We start from the raw sequence: 15,307 nt of genomic DNA, 5'->3' as shown, positions 1-15,307 counted from the left end.
CTTATGTGTTTATAGGTTTCTAAAATTGCAAATAACTATTTTTAACACATTCTGATTTTTCTTTCTTTTTTTTTTTTCCCCGAACAGAGCAAGAGCTAAATTCTGACCCCCAAAGACACGTACCTTTGATTGCGCAAGCATATGGTTATTTCACAATACTAAGAACCGGTTATGAAATACTTTGTAGTTTCTGTACCCGACAAGAATTTCGTGCTAGCCTCACGAGCTATTATTCCTCAAGAAGGCAGTGCATGCAAGAGCGATGCACTCCTGTGGTATAAGTCAGCCATCTCGGGTTCCAAAAACTACTCAGGATTTGCACGCAGAGCACAAATTTGCACGCAGAGCACAAATTACGTTCTGCTCGGTGCGTGGGTACACGGCTGCACGCCTTGGGAAGCGCAGAGGTATGCGATTCACAGAGCTGCACCTCGCGACCCAGCCATACCGTCCTTGCAAGTCATCGCCAGGCTTGGCTGGTGCCTTCCCTCAGCCTGGCACCGGGATGTAACTTCCATTTCCAGCAGAAATATGAGCTCTGATAGCAACAAAAGCACCAAGTAGCTTGGCAGAAGACAACAATCTATGGAAAAATCTCTTCTCCAAAACATGCCTAAGACATGGTCAGAATCAGTACTAAGGCCACAGCCAGACCGCAGCTGTCCAGCTCGAGACAAAGCACAACCAGCCTCCTTTTGCCAGACGTTATCGCCCCAACAACGCCAGCAGAACTGACATGAGCACGAAAGATGCCCAAGGCCAGCCTACCTATATTAAGGCCAGCAGAGAGTCCGTGAGCTATTCATCAATACGAGTGATCTATTCATCAGTATTCACCAAAATCAAACCAGTGCTGGGGTGGAGCGTCCATCAAGCCCGGTAACACCTGAAGGCACAACAGCCACTGCTGCATCAGCTACAGGGCAGAGGCGCAGGCTTCGTGTGCCAAGGGGATGTACGGTGACAGGATGGAGGCAAGGCAGAGAACTGCTCACCAAACCCAAACAGTGCAATACGGGGAGGAACCGCACAGCGGCTGAGCGAGGGAAGCTCGGGGAGAGGGGGGACACAAAGGCACGAACGAGGGACTCAAGAAGTGACAAGCCTGCCACCGTGAAGAGAAGCCAGAGCACCTGACTGCTTTAGGATGTAAAACTATCCTAGCGTAGGAGGATGGAGAGGTACTTATTCCTGCACCTCGCCTTCATACTTTGCTGGAAAGTCAATACTGGCTCATAACTAAAGCAGTAACTCGGGGCTGAAAAAGCTGGAAAGGAGACGGAGCAAGTGCAAGCACCGCATTACAGCCACTCCACGGACCAGAGGTGCTCAGGGTGCTCTGCTCTTACTGCTGCCAGCAACCTGCCCCTGGAGCTCCCTAAGCCTCAGGAGCGTGCAGGGAGCTGTCCTCCTGCAGAGAAATGCTCGCTCCTGCCCTCAAGGGCTCCATCAGGCACATTTCCCATTGCCCCGGCAGAGTTTTGCCCCGTGCTGTTGTTACCGCAGCACCAGAAACTCCCAGAGGGACAGACAGCAGAGTCCCTGGAGCAGCGTGGTTGTAAAGGATCAGAGAAAGATGAAGCACATATCCACCCACATTCTTTGACCTACCTTGTGAAGCACCGCTTGAAATTTTTGCATTTCTTTTCTAACTCTTTCACAGACCTCCAGAGGCACAGCCGGTGAGCAGACGGCTCCACGTGTGCCAGCAGCAGAGGGGCAGCAGCCACGGGTGCGCAGGGCATCGAGCACAGGGGGCACCAGGAGCGCCCGCATCCGCCTCCAGCCACGACCACCCCTGGGGAGGACGCTGCCATGACCGAGTTTCCTGAGCTCCAGGAATTTGGGCTTAGCCACGCTCCTTATTCTGGCAGGCTACCAGGGAGCACAAAGTAAATTGAACAGCGATAACAATTTCTGGGCACCAAATCTATTTTTCAGCGTTGTGCACAGATAAAGAGATCTGGCCACCACCGCTCTGAAGTTTCTACTTTCAAGCTCAATACAAGCAAAACATTTCAGCCCAACAGGAGAATCCTTAGAAAAGTTAGTGTATTTTACTAGGCAACTGACAATTTAACACTTTTTTTTTTTTTTTACATCTTTATGTCTAATATTCACTGCTCTCTTGATAAGTTACTTCCTATTTTGAACCTTATTTCAAAAAGGCATCACTGTGATACTCATATCTCTAAAGCACCTGAAAAGCAGCAAAAAGATCCCTTAAATTTGTTGCTGAATCCATTTTATTTTTTGCTGGATCTGCTTTACAAGACCTTTCCAACCATTCATTATCAGTTTTGTACAACACGTAGAGCATTAACATGGACTACAGAAGAGCTGAGTAAAGAAACCGACTGTGAAGATCCTAATAACTGTGAACTCCTAATAACTCTGTTTCCAGTCTCTTCCCCTGCAAAGAAAAATAAAAAAAGAAGCAACTGTTTCAGGAAGCCCATGCTGCTGCAAAATACTGCCCAAAACAATTCTCAAAAGCAACTAATGCCCACAAGATTAACATCTATCAGGCTTTTCGGCCTGAGGAGGAGCAGCAGCAACAAAGTCCACCGTAAAGAACAAACACGCACCCCTGAGGCTATGGCCACAGACAGATACAGAGCAACAGAAATAAACGGTCAGCATCACCATTTGTTTGTCATCCCCACCAACAGGGACACAAGTGCCTCGTAATCCCACAGCAGAAAATGATGTGCTTCCTCAGCCACCTAACCCTAAATTCAGCCAGCTGAGTTCCGGCCACTTTCATCAGAGATTTACGCTCGCAATGCCAAGTTGAGCTGGCCCTGAAATGTTATTTTTATAGGAGCACTCCTGCGCTCCTTTCTCCTGGCAAAGGCAAATAGGACAGTGACTCCCAGATGCAGAGGTCTGAACACGAAGGTAGTGCACATTTTTCCCCCCAAAGGGGGGGAGTTTGCCTCCACAGCCTGGCTGCTCACTGGTGCCGAATGTTTTTTAGCTGGTTGTCATTAAAGAACGGAATGGAAATAAGTCAGATATCAGGGTAAGCAAGATCCCCTCCCTTACTGTAGGACAAATGACAACCCCAGTAACTCAAGCTACAACTGCTATAACCCTGCCACATACCATCACACGTATGGCGAGGCTTTAACCACATGAGAAAGGGCATGCACGTTCCAAACCCTTGTAAAAAGATCAGTTTCTTCAACACATTTTCAGTCCTTAACATGAGAATTGACAAAAATACCATTTCATTTTGAATGAGAGAAACCATACGTGAAAGGTACAAGTTTGATTGCTTTTTATTAATTTAGACTTATTCGCTGTGAGACTGGTCTCCATGGAAATGCAAGCAGACGAAAAACCTGCAACCAGAAGTGAGTCAGTTTTGCCTGTTTATGTCTCCTCAGTTCCCATAGAAACAGATATTAAAAAAAAAAAAAAGAAGAAAAAGGATAAGGGTCCTGAAATACCTTCAGAAAATCTCTTCGGCTGCCTTTCCAGAATTAGAGTTGAAAATAGCACTAAGCAACAGATGACAGAGTAGTGACTTGATATTGTTATGGAGACATCAACAGAAAATACCTGGGGATGTTTCAAAAGCCACATTCAAACTGAGAGCTCAAAATCTATAGTTACAAATTGTATTAACTTGGGTTCTGGCAAAAGTACCTGAAGTTAAGTGTATGTTTTCAAATTAATTCAATGCTAATGTAGATACAAATACAATAGAGAATGGGAGAATACGGTCACACTGTCCTTGTCCCAAACATATTTCAATACTTGGAGAGGCCAAAAAAACTGCTGCCTTGGGGGGATGAGTCCAATATTTCCATAGCCAGGACATTTTAAATGGAATCATTCCTTCCTTACAACATACTCGTTTTTACAAAATCAGCTATACACGTACCAGGTTAAGTAACAAACATCAGTATTTAATTTTAACGTGACCATATTCTGCCCTTCACAGCTCTGGGTAAAGAAGTATTCCTCCGAGCAGATAAAGGAAATCCTGAGGCACTGTCAGCAAGGCTCCATCTCCATCCTACTGTCCAGAGATACCGGGGCACCTTCTCATGTGCTGCCTCCTTCACAGTAGCACAGATACCATCTCCTTCCTCCTCGGAGCCAAATGTACCGAGGACAGGAGAGAGAATTGCTGGGAAAAAGGCTGTGGTGCATGCCTCAGCCCTTCAAAGCCTGCTGCTATCACTACCATTATTAGTTAAGAAATCCCTGGCAACTCACTGCCCAGAAACAAGAGTAAACAGAGCTATAATCACCTGCTGCTGTGAGGCCCTTCATGTACGTACAGGACAGCTAACCCTGACACCAACCTTCTTATTTCCTTGTTTGTCTCCCACCTCACGTTACCAATTCTACGCGCTTAGCACGCCACAGTGCAACCCAGCACTTTGAATCTGAGGGACTGCCTGTCCAGGAAGAATTTGCAAGTAGGGGTTTCTCTTACTGCTACTGCCAGAGACCAAAGCTGCATTATGGAAATCAGGAAAAGAGAAAAGAAAAATAAAATGGAAAAAAGGAAAGCTCACCTCTATCCTAAATACCGCTCGCACAGTCCCAGCGACGCCCAGCATTCGCAGTGTTACACGCCTCTTTTTGCGCCAACCTGCTGCTCTGAGAGCTAGCAGCATCACCACACACGTGAAAAAGACAAGGCTGGGGGAAGAACAGCCCATCACCATGCTCACAACAAGGATAAAAGAGGGGTCACAGCCGCTGGCAGTTTGTCTTGAATGGAAGAAGCAGCTGAACCTAATTCAATCCTAATAAGCTCACATTAGCTGAATTCAGTCTATTCGTGTCACAGGAAAGATAAGCCTTAGAGAATTAATTCATTTCAATTCCCCGTTGTGTTTTGGCAAGGTGTAGAGTCACGCAGTAAGGAGAAAGATCTCCCAGAACTCATGAAGGCATCAAAGAGGACAGATCTAAAGTTAGGCAGAGATGGTAAGAGAACCACCGACGTGCATCTTTCGGGCTGTTCAGAAGTTTAGCTTCCTTCTTGGAGGTGTCAGAAGTGGCAACAAACGACATACTTCAACTCTTTGCTTACTGTAGCAGCTGAACATACAAGCATCCACGTCTCGGTGTGACCAGACTTCTTACACTCAAATAAATCCCTAACAGCCACGTACAGGCGTTTTCTAACACATGAAGTGAGCAAATCACACGAGCACCAAGTAAGCAGGTGAAGTACTTTTCACCATACTCTATGACAAATTTGATTTCTGTCCGGTATTAAACACAGGTGTCAAGTTCTCTAAAAGCAGTCTCTGAAGAGATTACGAGGGTGTCAGATACCAGGATCAGCTTAGCTTCATGCCTCCGCTGGCACAAAGAACGGATTAGAGAGAAAACGTATGTGACCATGGAAGCTAGGGGGTCACCGACACCAAACAAAGTCACTGGTCACATGATAAAAGGAAATAATTGAACGAAAAAGTGACATACGCAAAAAAGTCAATACTCTCAGATTATTAAACACCCAGGAATTAACAATTCCCAAATAAAAAATTCCCTTTAGATAAAAGGAAATATAATTGCAACTGTATACGTCATATCATGTTACATGTGCTCAAGGAGGCCTAATCACGGTTAAACGAGCAACCTCGATTCTGTTATTTGTTAACTTCCAAATGCTTATTTATAGAAGCTTAACGTCAACTCCTCCTATCGAGTTTCCCAATATAGGATTTTCAATTTGTATTTCAAGTCTGCACAGGTTCCTCGTGTATAAAATTACATGATAAATAAAACCTTTTTAGTACAAACTGAACTCTAACGATCAACTGACGACCGCTACCACCTTCACTGCTTTCAAAAGCAACCGTATAACAATCGTCCCTCTTACATTTGACTGCTGCTTGCACTAAACTTGCAGGGAGCTTGCTGTGATATTTAAGACAATCCATAAAAGTCTCTAGAAGAAAAGGAATGATGGCACAGCGTATACCAGTTGTGACAACTGACAAAGATCGATAAGCTAAATCTTAAAGCTGGCATCACTGGTTGTACCTGTTGAAGGAGCTTAATGCAAGCACCGTCATTTCCCAGATTAAATGAAGAACAAATTTAAAACACAAGATTAAAATAAAAAGTAGACATACACCTAAGAAAAAGACGGTGACATCACCTCCTGTCAGAACACCCTGGGTACCTGGAAGCTGCCAGGACGCCCAACACAAATTATTCTAACTGAAGTCATCTTTTCCGGCAGAAGCATTCAATTTCTGGAAATCCACCTCTGCCTACACGTTCGCTGTATGACCGCAAACTGACCACAAAACCCCCAAAAACTGACATGCCTTAAGACAAGAAGTCGCACACAAAAACCAGAGCCACAAAATCCAGAGGCAGAACCTGAAGAAATTTAGAAGCTACTCCAGCGCCCTGGTACATGGCACAAAGACAAGGTTCCTCCTCCGCATTTAACAAAGTTCACACACAGGTTACAGCCTGAAGGGTTTTGCTGCGCACACGGGTTTTTGTTTGGTTTGGTTGGGGTTCTGTTTGGTTTTTGCTTTTTTTGTTTGTTTGTTATACAGGCTGGGGGAAGTCTCAACACAATTTCTGATGCTATGAAAGAAGCAAAGGATGGCACGTATTGCAATTTGGCAACATAACAGGAGAAAGCTGTTCTTTTAACTTCATTCTGCACTTATTTCCATTCGGGAAGGATTTTGTACGTATCATTGACAAAAGTGCTAGTTTTCAGAAGGTCACAATCAAGATTTTGACTCTCTCCCTGAAGCACAAACGTGAACAAAAAACTCTCTGTCCAGAAAGCCGCTATGTGTCTCCTTGTAGAAATTCAGTCTTGTGATACCTGTCCTAGCACAAGTCGCCTTAGCAGTCCTCCTGTCAAATTCACTGCATCAGTGCAAACAGCATCTCCAAGCCATCATCTGTCATCACACAAAACTTCTCAGAGCATGTAACAACACATATGGAGTGTGCAGAGAGAGAAAAATATCATCAAGCTTATCAGGCACTGCAGCGGGAACCTCCAGCAGCATGCCCAGAAACGCAATACAGGGAAGGAGAATTGGACTGGTGGCTGCTGTTGGACATGAAACCAATCCTCCTGGATCAGAGAGGTGGAAGATGAGGATTTCCGAAGGGCACAGTAAGATGGTGAGAGCGCCAACATATGTGATCAGGGGAAGAAATCAAAACCCACCAGAGGAGAAAATCTTTGTCTTTTTGTTTTAGGGGATGGCAAAGGGGGAGAGAAGGATTCAGGGAATGAAAGCCTTGGCACGTAACCTCTTTGCTTTGAGGATGAGGAACCATGAACTCAAAGAGAATACTCCAGGGACTGAGATCCCCAGTGGAGGTTTACAGAGCGTGAAGCCCAGTTCGCACCCGCCACTGAAAGCCGAGCCCTGCGGAGCTCTGGGTGACCCCGGAGCAGGAGGCACAGCCGGGGGGCAGCACCCACGGGGCTCAGCCTCGCCCTGCGGCACCGCCGGGCCGGGCCCCCCCCTCCCCTCTCGGCGGGCCCCGTGCAGCAGCCGCCGCCGGCACTTACTGGAGTCCTCCCAGCGCAGGAGGTGCAGCTTCCAGGCGGAGTAGTAGAGGAAGCCGAGCACGAGGAAGAGGCAGAGCGCCAGCAGCACGTTCCGCACCAGCACCAGCAGTCCCATCCTGGCGTCACGGCCGCCCTCCTACGCCACCTGAGGGACCGAACGGCAGCGTCAGCGGGGCACCGACCCGACCCGACCCCGGCCCCGGCCCCGGCCCCGGCCCCGGCCCCTCCCGGCCCCGCCCGTCCTCACCCCGCCGCCACCGCCGGCCCCGGGCTCTCGGCCGCCGGGCGCGGGCCGCCGCCATGCCGGGCGCTGCGGGACCGGCCCGGCCCCGGCCCCGGCCCCGGCCCCAGCCGCCGCCGCGCGCAGGGGGCCCCGCGGCCCAGCCAATGGCGGGGCGGGGCGGGGCGAGGCGCGGCCAACCCGCCCGCATAGCGGCCGGCGGCAGCCAATGGGGGAGAGCGGGGGGCCGCGGCCGCCTCCAGCCGCGGGAGGGGCTTCGGAGGTGGGAGGGGGCCGCGCCGGCACCGCCGCCGGAGCGGCGCTGCGGTGGGGAGGCGGCGCGCATGCGCGGGGGCGGCTGGGTGCTCTCCCCTTCCTCCCCCCCCCTTCCCCCCCGCGCTTTAAATCACGGCGCGGCACTCCGCCAATCAGAGCGCGGCGCGCAAAGGCCCCCGCGGTAAATCACGGCGCGGCACTGCGCCAATCAGAGCGCGGCGCGCAAAGGCCCCCGCGGTAAATCACGGCGCGGCACTGCGCCGGGGGGGGGGGGGCTGGGCGCGCCGCGGCCCCTCCTCGGGCTTCCCGGTGCCCCCAGGCCTGACCCCCCCCCCCCCCCCACCCCAGCACAGCGCCCTTCGTGCCGCGCAGCCGGAGCTGCTCCCAGGCCTTCCTGGTGCGTTCAGCCGCCCGCGCCTCGCCCACCCTTTGCCCCAGCGCTCCTTCGGCAGGGAGCGAACGAATAGATGTCAAATAGAAGGGAGAAGGGAGCGCGGGGAGGGTATGATAAAGAGGTAGGAATGGGGGGGGGGGTGGATCTAAAATAAGAGGTACCGTAACGAATAGCCCCGCGTTTACCAGGGCAGCAATGAAAAGCAGTGATTTCCTGTTTCCACTCTCCGTGATTCACTGCTAGCACAAGGAAAACAGAAAGCCCCGTGAAATTAAGGGACTGTGGGTAGGGCTGGTGTCAGCACAGTGGCATTCCCTGCTGTGGGCAAGCCTGGGTGCCAACGCCTGCGGGCAGACACCATTGTGATGGCACAGGCTGAGTCCTGCTCAGCCCACTCCCCTGGGGAGGGGCAGAGCCCGCACAGGGCCCATGGAGAGCTGGGGAGGCCCTGCTGCTCTGAGGCACCACAGAGATCCCAGCTTTACGTTCAGCACAAATGAAGCCTTGCCAGCTTGCTGAATGTGCTGCATCCTTGCAGCTGGGCTCACAGACCCATCACACTTCTTGACTGGGGCACACAGGACGCATGTGGCATGCTAACAGCCCGCTGGGCCCTTTGGATGCAATTTCCACAACACGAAATCTGAACAGATTCATGCCAACGCCCGGATATCACTGGCACCAGCAATCCCAGGGGGTGGAGAGGGGCCAAAACCACAGCAGCCCAACCCAGCCTGAGGACCTGCCCCCTGCTGAGCACACTGTCCCTCACCTCTCCAGGGCCGAGACCTTCAGACACCAGTCGTGCTCACCCAGCCGAGGCCGCTGCCTCCCCTCCAGCTGCGCGGAAGCTCCTGCAGGCTCATGTCCTCAAGCAGCCCCACCGCCTCCTGCTGTGCAGCTCGGTGTCACGAGCACTCAGTTCTTGCTTGCTCCCCTCTGCACCTCTCCATCCTTCCGGCCAGGTAGCGCAAGCTCCCTATCTCTGCGCCATATCTGCTCTGGACATGTTCTGACCTCACCTAAAACACCACAAGTTGACCGCTCATGCACTCAGAGCTCAAACTGCCTGCTCGGCGGGCACAGCAGGTGACCTGATTTTGATGAGGAGCCAGATAAGCAGGGACCTGTTGCGTGGAGGCAGATAGCAACAAGGCTGGGGCTTGCCAAGGAGCCTGGGTTTGTCGTTCGGAAACTCTACCCCATGCTATCAGGTGTCAGCGTGCTGGAAGGAGCCCAGCGTGAAGTCAGGCAGCCTACCTGCCTGGAAAAAGCCAGGGAGGCGAGTGCCGTGAGTTTATGGCAAGCAGGTACCACCACCTGGCAGCTAACAGCCACGAGATGAATTACAGCAACGATTAGGGGAGTGATCTGGTTCGAGTGGCAGGGCTTCAGTCTGAACATGTTCCTACTTAGCTTACACATTTCATTTGCAGGCAGATGTCAAGCTGGATGTTGCTAGGAGAATGACAGCAGGGGAATAATTAAGTCTGATTAAATCCTATCATATTGCCGCGCTGCTTTCTGGAACGCTCTGGAGCTTTCCCAGCGAAACTGACCAAATGCAAGGGCAAGAACTGTGGCACATCCTGGTCCACACAAACCCACTTGCAATCGACTCGCTAAGCCCTGGGACGGAGCCCCTGTCTGCCCACGTGTTTGCAGAGCACGTCCCACAGCATCGCTGGCCTGCAGGCTGGAGGAAGGGCTCGGGGAGAGGACACACCGCAGCTATGTCAGCAGGACCAGGAGCAGGTGGTGCCTGTGGGTGTCCCACACCCAGCTGCCCTGCATCAGCCCCGCCAGCTGCCCCGGGCACTCACATTGGTCTGGGTACAACCCAGTGCCCACATAACATGCACGGGCCAAAGCTCTCCTCTGGTTCAGCCTCTTACATCCTGATAGGGCTGGGCCACATCCTGGAGACCTTCAGCAGAACTTCCCCCTTCCCTTCCTCTGAAAGCAGGCTGGCACATCAAAACTGCTCCGCAAACGCAGCTTGCGCTTGGTGTTGTCAACCACAGGCACTTCCTCTGCAGCAGCACCTGTTTGCCTTTTTGTTTGGTAAGGTCAAACATCACAAGGTGTGACACGTCAAGGTGAATAACAGCGATGTGCTCTTTTCTCAGCAGTAAATAAAGTTGTGCTGTAACTATCCGCACCGGTTGCCACACACACGTCTGTCTCCAGGCTCCCTCCACAGCGAGCCTGCTAACCTCATTTGACTCTCTGCCCTATAGAAATTCTCACTCTAATACTCACACTGTAATCCTTCCCCCCAAATTACATGTCATCGCATCAGCCTTGATACTAATTAATGTAATACATTATTATTAATTAAATGCCACTAAATACCACAGCAAAGATCTCTTTCCAGTAATAGCTAGACAGGGATTACCTCCGCTGATGCAGAGGCTCGGGGAATGAAACGTGGGCTGTAACACACTCCTATTTTGTCTCAATCGCTCCAGCCAAACTTGTTTTTATCTCACACACTTGTCATGCATTATTCCTAAACGCGTGCTCTGCGCTCTGGGGAACACCGCGCTCAGTTTGTGGGCAGCACTTCGCATTGCTGCTGCTCTGGCCGCCCTCCGAGCAGCCCCATTAAACAGCACCGGCAGCAGTCCCTCGCGAAACGAGTTAAAACAAGCCAACCTGCGCCGAAAAAACCCTGCCCCCCCCCCACTCCAGATGTTTTGAGCAGAGCAGAGTCACACTCACCGCGGCGCAGGCGGCTGGGCAGCGGCAGCCTGCACGCGCACATCGCGGCCGCCCCACGCTCCCCGTGGTCTTCCTCGGGAGAAGGGACGAAGCGGTGCTGCCCGGCATCCCGCTGCACCAGGCTGCGCCGCCGGCCGGCACGCCACGCGGCGGTTCCTCGCCTTGCCTTAATCCCAACGTGCTACGTCTGGCTCGGGTGTATTTTCCGAGAAAGGAGCGAGGCTGGCTGTGACGAGGGGAGCTGGATCTGCTCCTGGGGCTGCGTCAGGCGTCCCTCGTCCTCCCTCGTCCTCGGACGAGCAGCCCTCACCCCCAGCCTGGCTTCAGCTCGCAGATGTGCCGTCCTCTCCTGCCTTCTGCTGGACTGAAGAGCCTGTCAGAGCCTGGCATTTTCTCTTGGTGAAACTGTGCATATGCTGTGAGCAACCCCCCCGCCCATCCATCTTCCTGATGAGCAAAATATATGGAGATGCTTAATTCTCGATCCGCCAGGCTCTTCCTCCCACCCTCAAGCCAGTTTTTGCATTTCTGATCTACGCAGCCTCTCCACTTCTCCTGAATCCTTTTCAAGACGCAAAAAAAATAAAAAAAATAAAAATAAATCCCACAAAGAGCCTCCCTAATGCTCTAGCGTGGGGATTAAATCTGCCTTTTCCTACTCCCTGTCTTAAAGGAGTGCTTTGGTCCTTGATGCCATAGCACCAGACTGAGCCTTCATGGGGGGGGGGGGTCATCCCAAATCTTCTCCAGCCCCACCACTTGCTGGGTCGGAGCCACCTGGGCTGCTGGGGACACCTCTCTCCATGCACATCCCTCACCTGCTCCCTGCCCCAGCAACGTGAATGCCGGGGGGTGACACTTTCCGGGAACCTGGTGCAGCCTGGCAGCTGCAGCAAGGTTGGAGCTCTCTGGGAGCGGAGGTCGCGGCTCTCATCAGCCGGCTGTGCGAGGCGATAAAGGACAGCAAAAAGCACAGCCGTGCCTGCCAGCTCTCAGGCTGGTTTGGGTGTGAAGTCAGCGAAATAGTACGCAGTGCTCCTCACGCCGCGCCCAGCCCACGCGCAGCGCCAGCAGCCGCTCAGGAACGCGGCGCACTGCTCAGTTACTGCGCTCCGCACCGTGAAGCAGCCTGGCAAAGTAACCAGCCGGGTGGAGTTTCCGTGTTTAATTCTGCCCCTTCAAGAAGCCAGCTGAGGCTTTCTTTGAATGTTCAGCACTCAAAGGGGTTTCTTCCTGCCCAGCAGCCCCACAGGGAAACAGACGTGAAGTCAGACTTTTTCCCAGCCCACGTGGGGAATCACCGTCGCTTCTCTCGTGCACTGGTGACGATGGAGCCCGGCTCCCTCCATGCCCATCCTGTCCCCCCCGAGCCCATGGCACAAACCCAGGCTGCTCTCCTTGGGGCAATGCACTGTGACTGCCCCAAGCACCCGGCACGGACAAGGTGCCTGTTTGACAGGTAACAGCACGAGGAGCGAGAAGCAAGGTGGACCTGAATTACTGAGATGATTGCTGAATAAATCCGAATTTCACAAACCACTGGAACCGCAATGGCAAGAACCTGGGTGGGACACAGGGGTGGCGGGGGACCCGCTCCCATAGCCCCAGATACCTCGCAAACAACATTTTGGTGATGTAATTGCAGCTCCTGTTGAAACACACGCGTTAATTTTTAACAAATGCTCAGCTGGTGGGAGGCCAGGGTATTTTGAAGAGCTAAAGCAGTGAGCAGAGAAACAGCAGATTGCTTTGCGCCCAGGCTGTCAATGGGAAGGCAAAAACGCAGCGAACGGCACCCCGCTGCTGTCGGCACAACACGGACCGTGTCAGAGAAACTTCTCCTTGGGCACAAGGAAAGGTCTGGCCGGTAAGAGCAGAAGCATCCAAGCAGCACAATTTGGCTTTTCCATAGGAGTCAACGATGATGTAGGATTCTAATTACAAAATGTATGATAAAGAATTAATAAGGCTCACGTTAGATTAACTGCGTGCATTAACAACTAAGCTCTGAGGTCTGTCCACGAGCCAAGATTTAATGGGGAGACATCAACAACCGGGAACACGTCTAGACCCCCAGCGACTGCTTCTTGGTCGGGTGCCATTTAATATTTTTTAAAATCAATTATCTAGATGACAAGAGGCAGGCTTACATTTGCGGCTGATCCAAACACCGAACGGGCTGCTTGCTGCCACGGTGAGAGACGAACCGCCCGACGGAACAACCCCAACCCACGGCGCAGTCACAGCCCTGGCTGCAGAGGAAGGTGCTCGGGAACAGCCAGGACAGACTGTACTGAGGGATGGAGCATCTCCCGGAAAGCAGAGGAGGGAGGGGAAGAAAATGTTTAAGGAAAAAAGCCAGAGAGTGAGCCATCCCCACGCACAGCTGCTGCTTGTGCTTGCATCGCAGCGCCTCGGCTAGGCGAGAGGTGAGCCAGAGACGTGGGGAAGGGATTTCCGAGCAGAAGCAGCTCTGGCAAACGCCAATTTTATGCCAGATTCAGGTCTCAGAACTGCAAAACAGACACAGGAATCTTAAGAAGCAACATGGCCGCTATGACAAAGTATCTAAGGCCAGAAATGGGGCAAAAATAAGGCTGAGAGACAGGAGAACGGGCAACTCAGTTGTATCGCAACACCATCCCCTGCCATGCAGGCAGGAACAGAGTGATGCTAAGGGCACGCTTCAGCCCAGCAGAGAGGAGTGCAAGGTCCAAAGGTGAGAACTTGAAGGCAGAAAAACACAAACTTCAAATTAAGCACGTTTCTTAGCCACGCGGTCACCGAAGGCTCTATCTGTCGCTCAGCAGCTTTAAAGGAGCTCAGACGGCCTTCCAATTTCATTTCAACCGTGCGACATCAGTGGCTGGGGCATGCTTGCCGTTTCGCCCTGGCTCTGTCCCTTGGAGCAGATTGTCGGGCTGCCACCATTTTGAAAAATTGCTCATCCTGGTGGTTCCGGGTTGTTTTGGGTCAGGCAGCAGCAGAGATGAGCGCTGCCTTCCTCGGGAAAGCAGGGCAGATGCCGGCAGGCTCTTGTGCCCCGGTTTGGCACCCAACCCTGTGCCCCAGCCCAGTCCCGCTGCCCGCTTACCTCTGAAATCCAGCACCTCCTGGCCCAGAGCTATTCCTTCTGCCTTCACCTCCCCTTTGCCTTGCAGGGAAAACCTGCACAGGGCTCAGCGCTGAGGGCAAAGACCGTGAGGTCTGGGTACTGAGCGGGGAAGCTCCTCCTCTCCCATCCAAGCAGCCTCAGCAGCCCGCAGGAGAGGCTCAGCCAGAGGATGGCCTTCTTGACCCCCTTGCACACAACTTTTTCTAAAACCAGACAAGGCACAGCCTGGGCTGGCCCCAGGGTGCTACACAGGCAGGCAGCCTGCAGCCATGCTTGTTTCCAGGCCTTTGCCCAGGGACACCACATTTCCCACCCTGGAGCTCTGCTACTTTTTAAATTAACTGCACTGGAGCAAGAAAGCCTTTGTGCAGCCTCAGCAGGCTCATGTGGTGATGGAGCCACATGGCAGCGGTCCTCTCTCCCCACTCTGCTACCTGAAGCCCATCTTATCTCCATCTGCTCCCTGGATGCCCGATGAACTGAAGCCTCTTAACCTGAGTCTGCCTGCTGTGGCCATAACGCACCACCCATCTTCCTGCACCACACTGAGCACCTTTGCTGCTCCTCCTGGTCTCTCCCATGCGCACGCAAACAGTCTGGTGCCAAAAAACACAGCATTAAGCCCAGCGGTTCACAGAACCCACTTTGGATTCACAAATCTCTCCAATTTGCATAGTGCTGATCTCTTCCCTGCGCCTTGAGGACACGGCTGCGAGCCAGCATCAATCCTGGAGCGCTGCGTCCTGCAGCAGCCAGGCTGTGGCCATTGGGAGCTTCGCAGCGATGTCATTTGCCATGATTTCAGACAGACACGATGCCCGCGTGACATCTTGGTCATGCTGGGCACAACAGATAGCACGGGGACAGGCACACCTCAGACATTTCACATCATCGTTGACGGCCACGTTCCTTGCATCATTTGGTCCCAGCGCTCCCATGCCCCGCAGCGCTGCACAGCAGCCGGGGCCGCATCCTGCAGCACAGGGGCAGGGCAGGCACAGGGGTGCTGGTCCGCAGCACGCTGCAGGATGCGGCCCAAGC

At 52.6% G+C, this 15,307-nt stretch overlaps 1 protein-coding gene across 6 annotated transcripts in view; it reads right to left on the bottom strand.

Annotated features, from left to right (window-relative positions):
• ST3GAL3 (ST3 beta-galactoside alpha-2,3-sialyltransferase 3) overlaps positions 1 to 11,447 on the bottom strand; it is a 175,214-nt gene extending 163,767 nt beyond the window's left edge. The window contains exons 1-2 of one of the 6 annotated variants that reach the window (XM_035537650.1): positions 11,152 to 11,447; positions 7,538 to 7,682 (exon numbers count right to left, since the gene is read on the bottom strand). In XM_035537650.1, the coding sequence (XP_035393543.1) occupies positions 7,538 to 7,652 (115 nt within the window). In that variant the 5' untranslated portion in view covers positions 7,653 to 7,682; positions 11,152 to 11,447. Of the gene's footprint in view, positions 1 to 7,537; positions 7,683 to 7,784; positions 7,910 to 11,151 lie in introns of those variants that run through there. The other 5 variants (XM_050712287.1, XM_050712286.1, XM_050712288.1 and 2 more) reach the window with 5 other exon arrangements.
• Between the last annotated feature and the right edge of the window lie 3,860 nt (positions 11,448 to 15,307).

Source organism: Cygnus atratus, chromosome 8 (genome assembly GCF_013377495.2).
Source record: "Cygnus atratus isolate AKBS03 ecotype Queensland, Australia chromosome 8, CAtr_DNAZoo_HiC_assembly, whole genome shotgun sequence".
Taxonomy (NCBI): domain Eukaryota; kingdom Metazoa; phylum Chordata; class Aves; order Anseriformes; family Anatidae; genus Cygnus; species Cygnus atratus.
The sequence above is the reverse complement of the archived record's forward strand: the minus strand, read 5'-3'. Positions and strand labels throughout refer to the sequence as shown.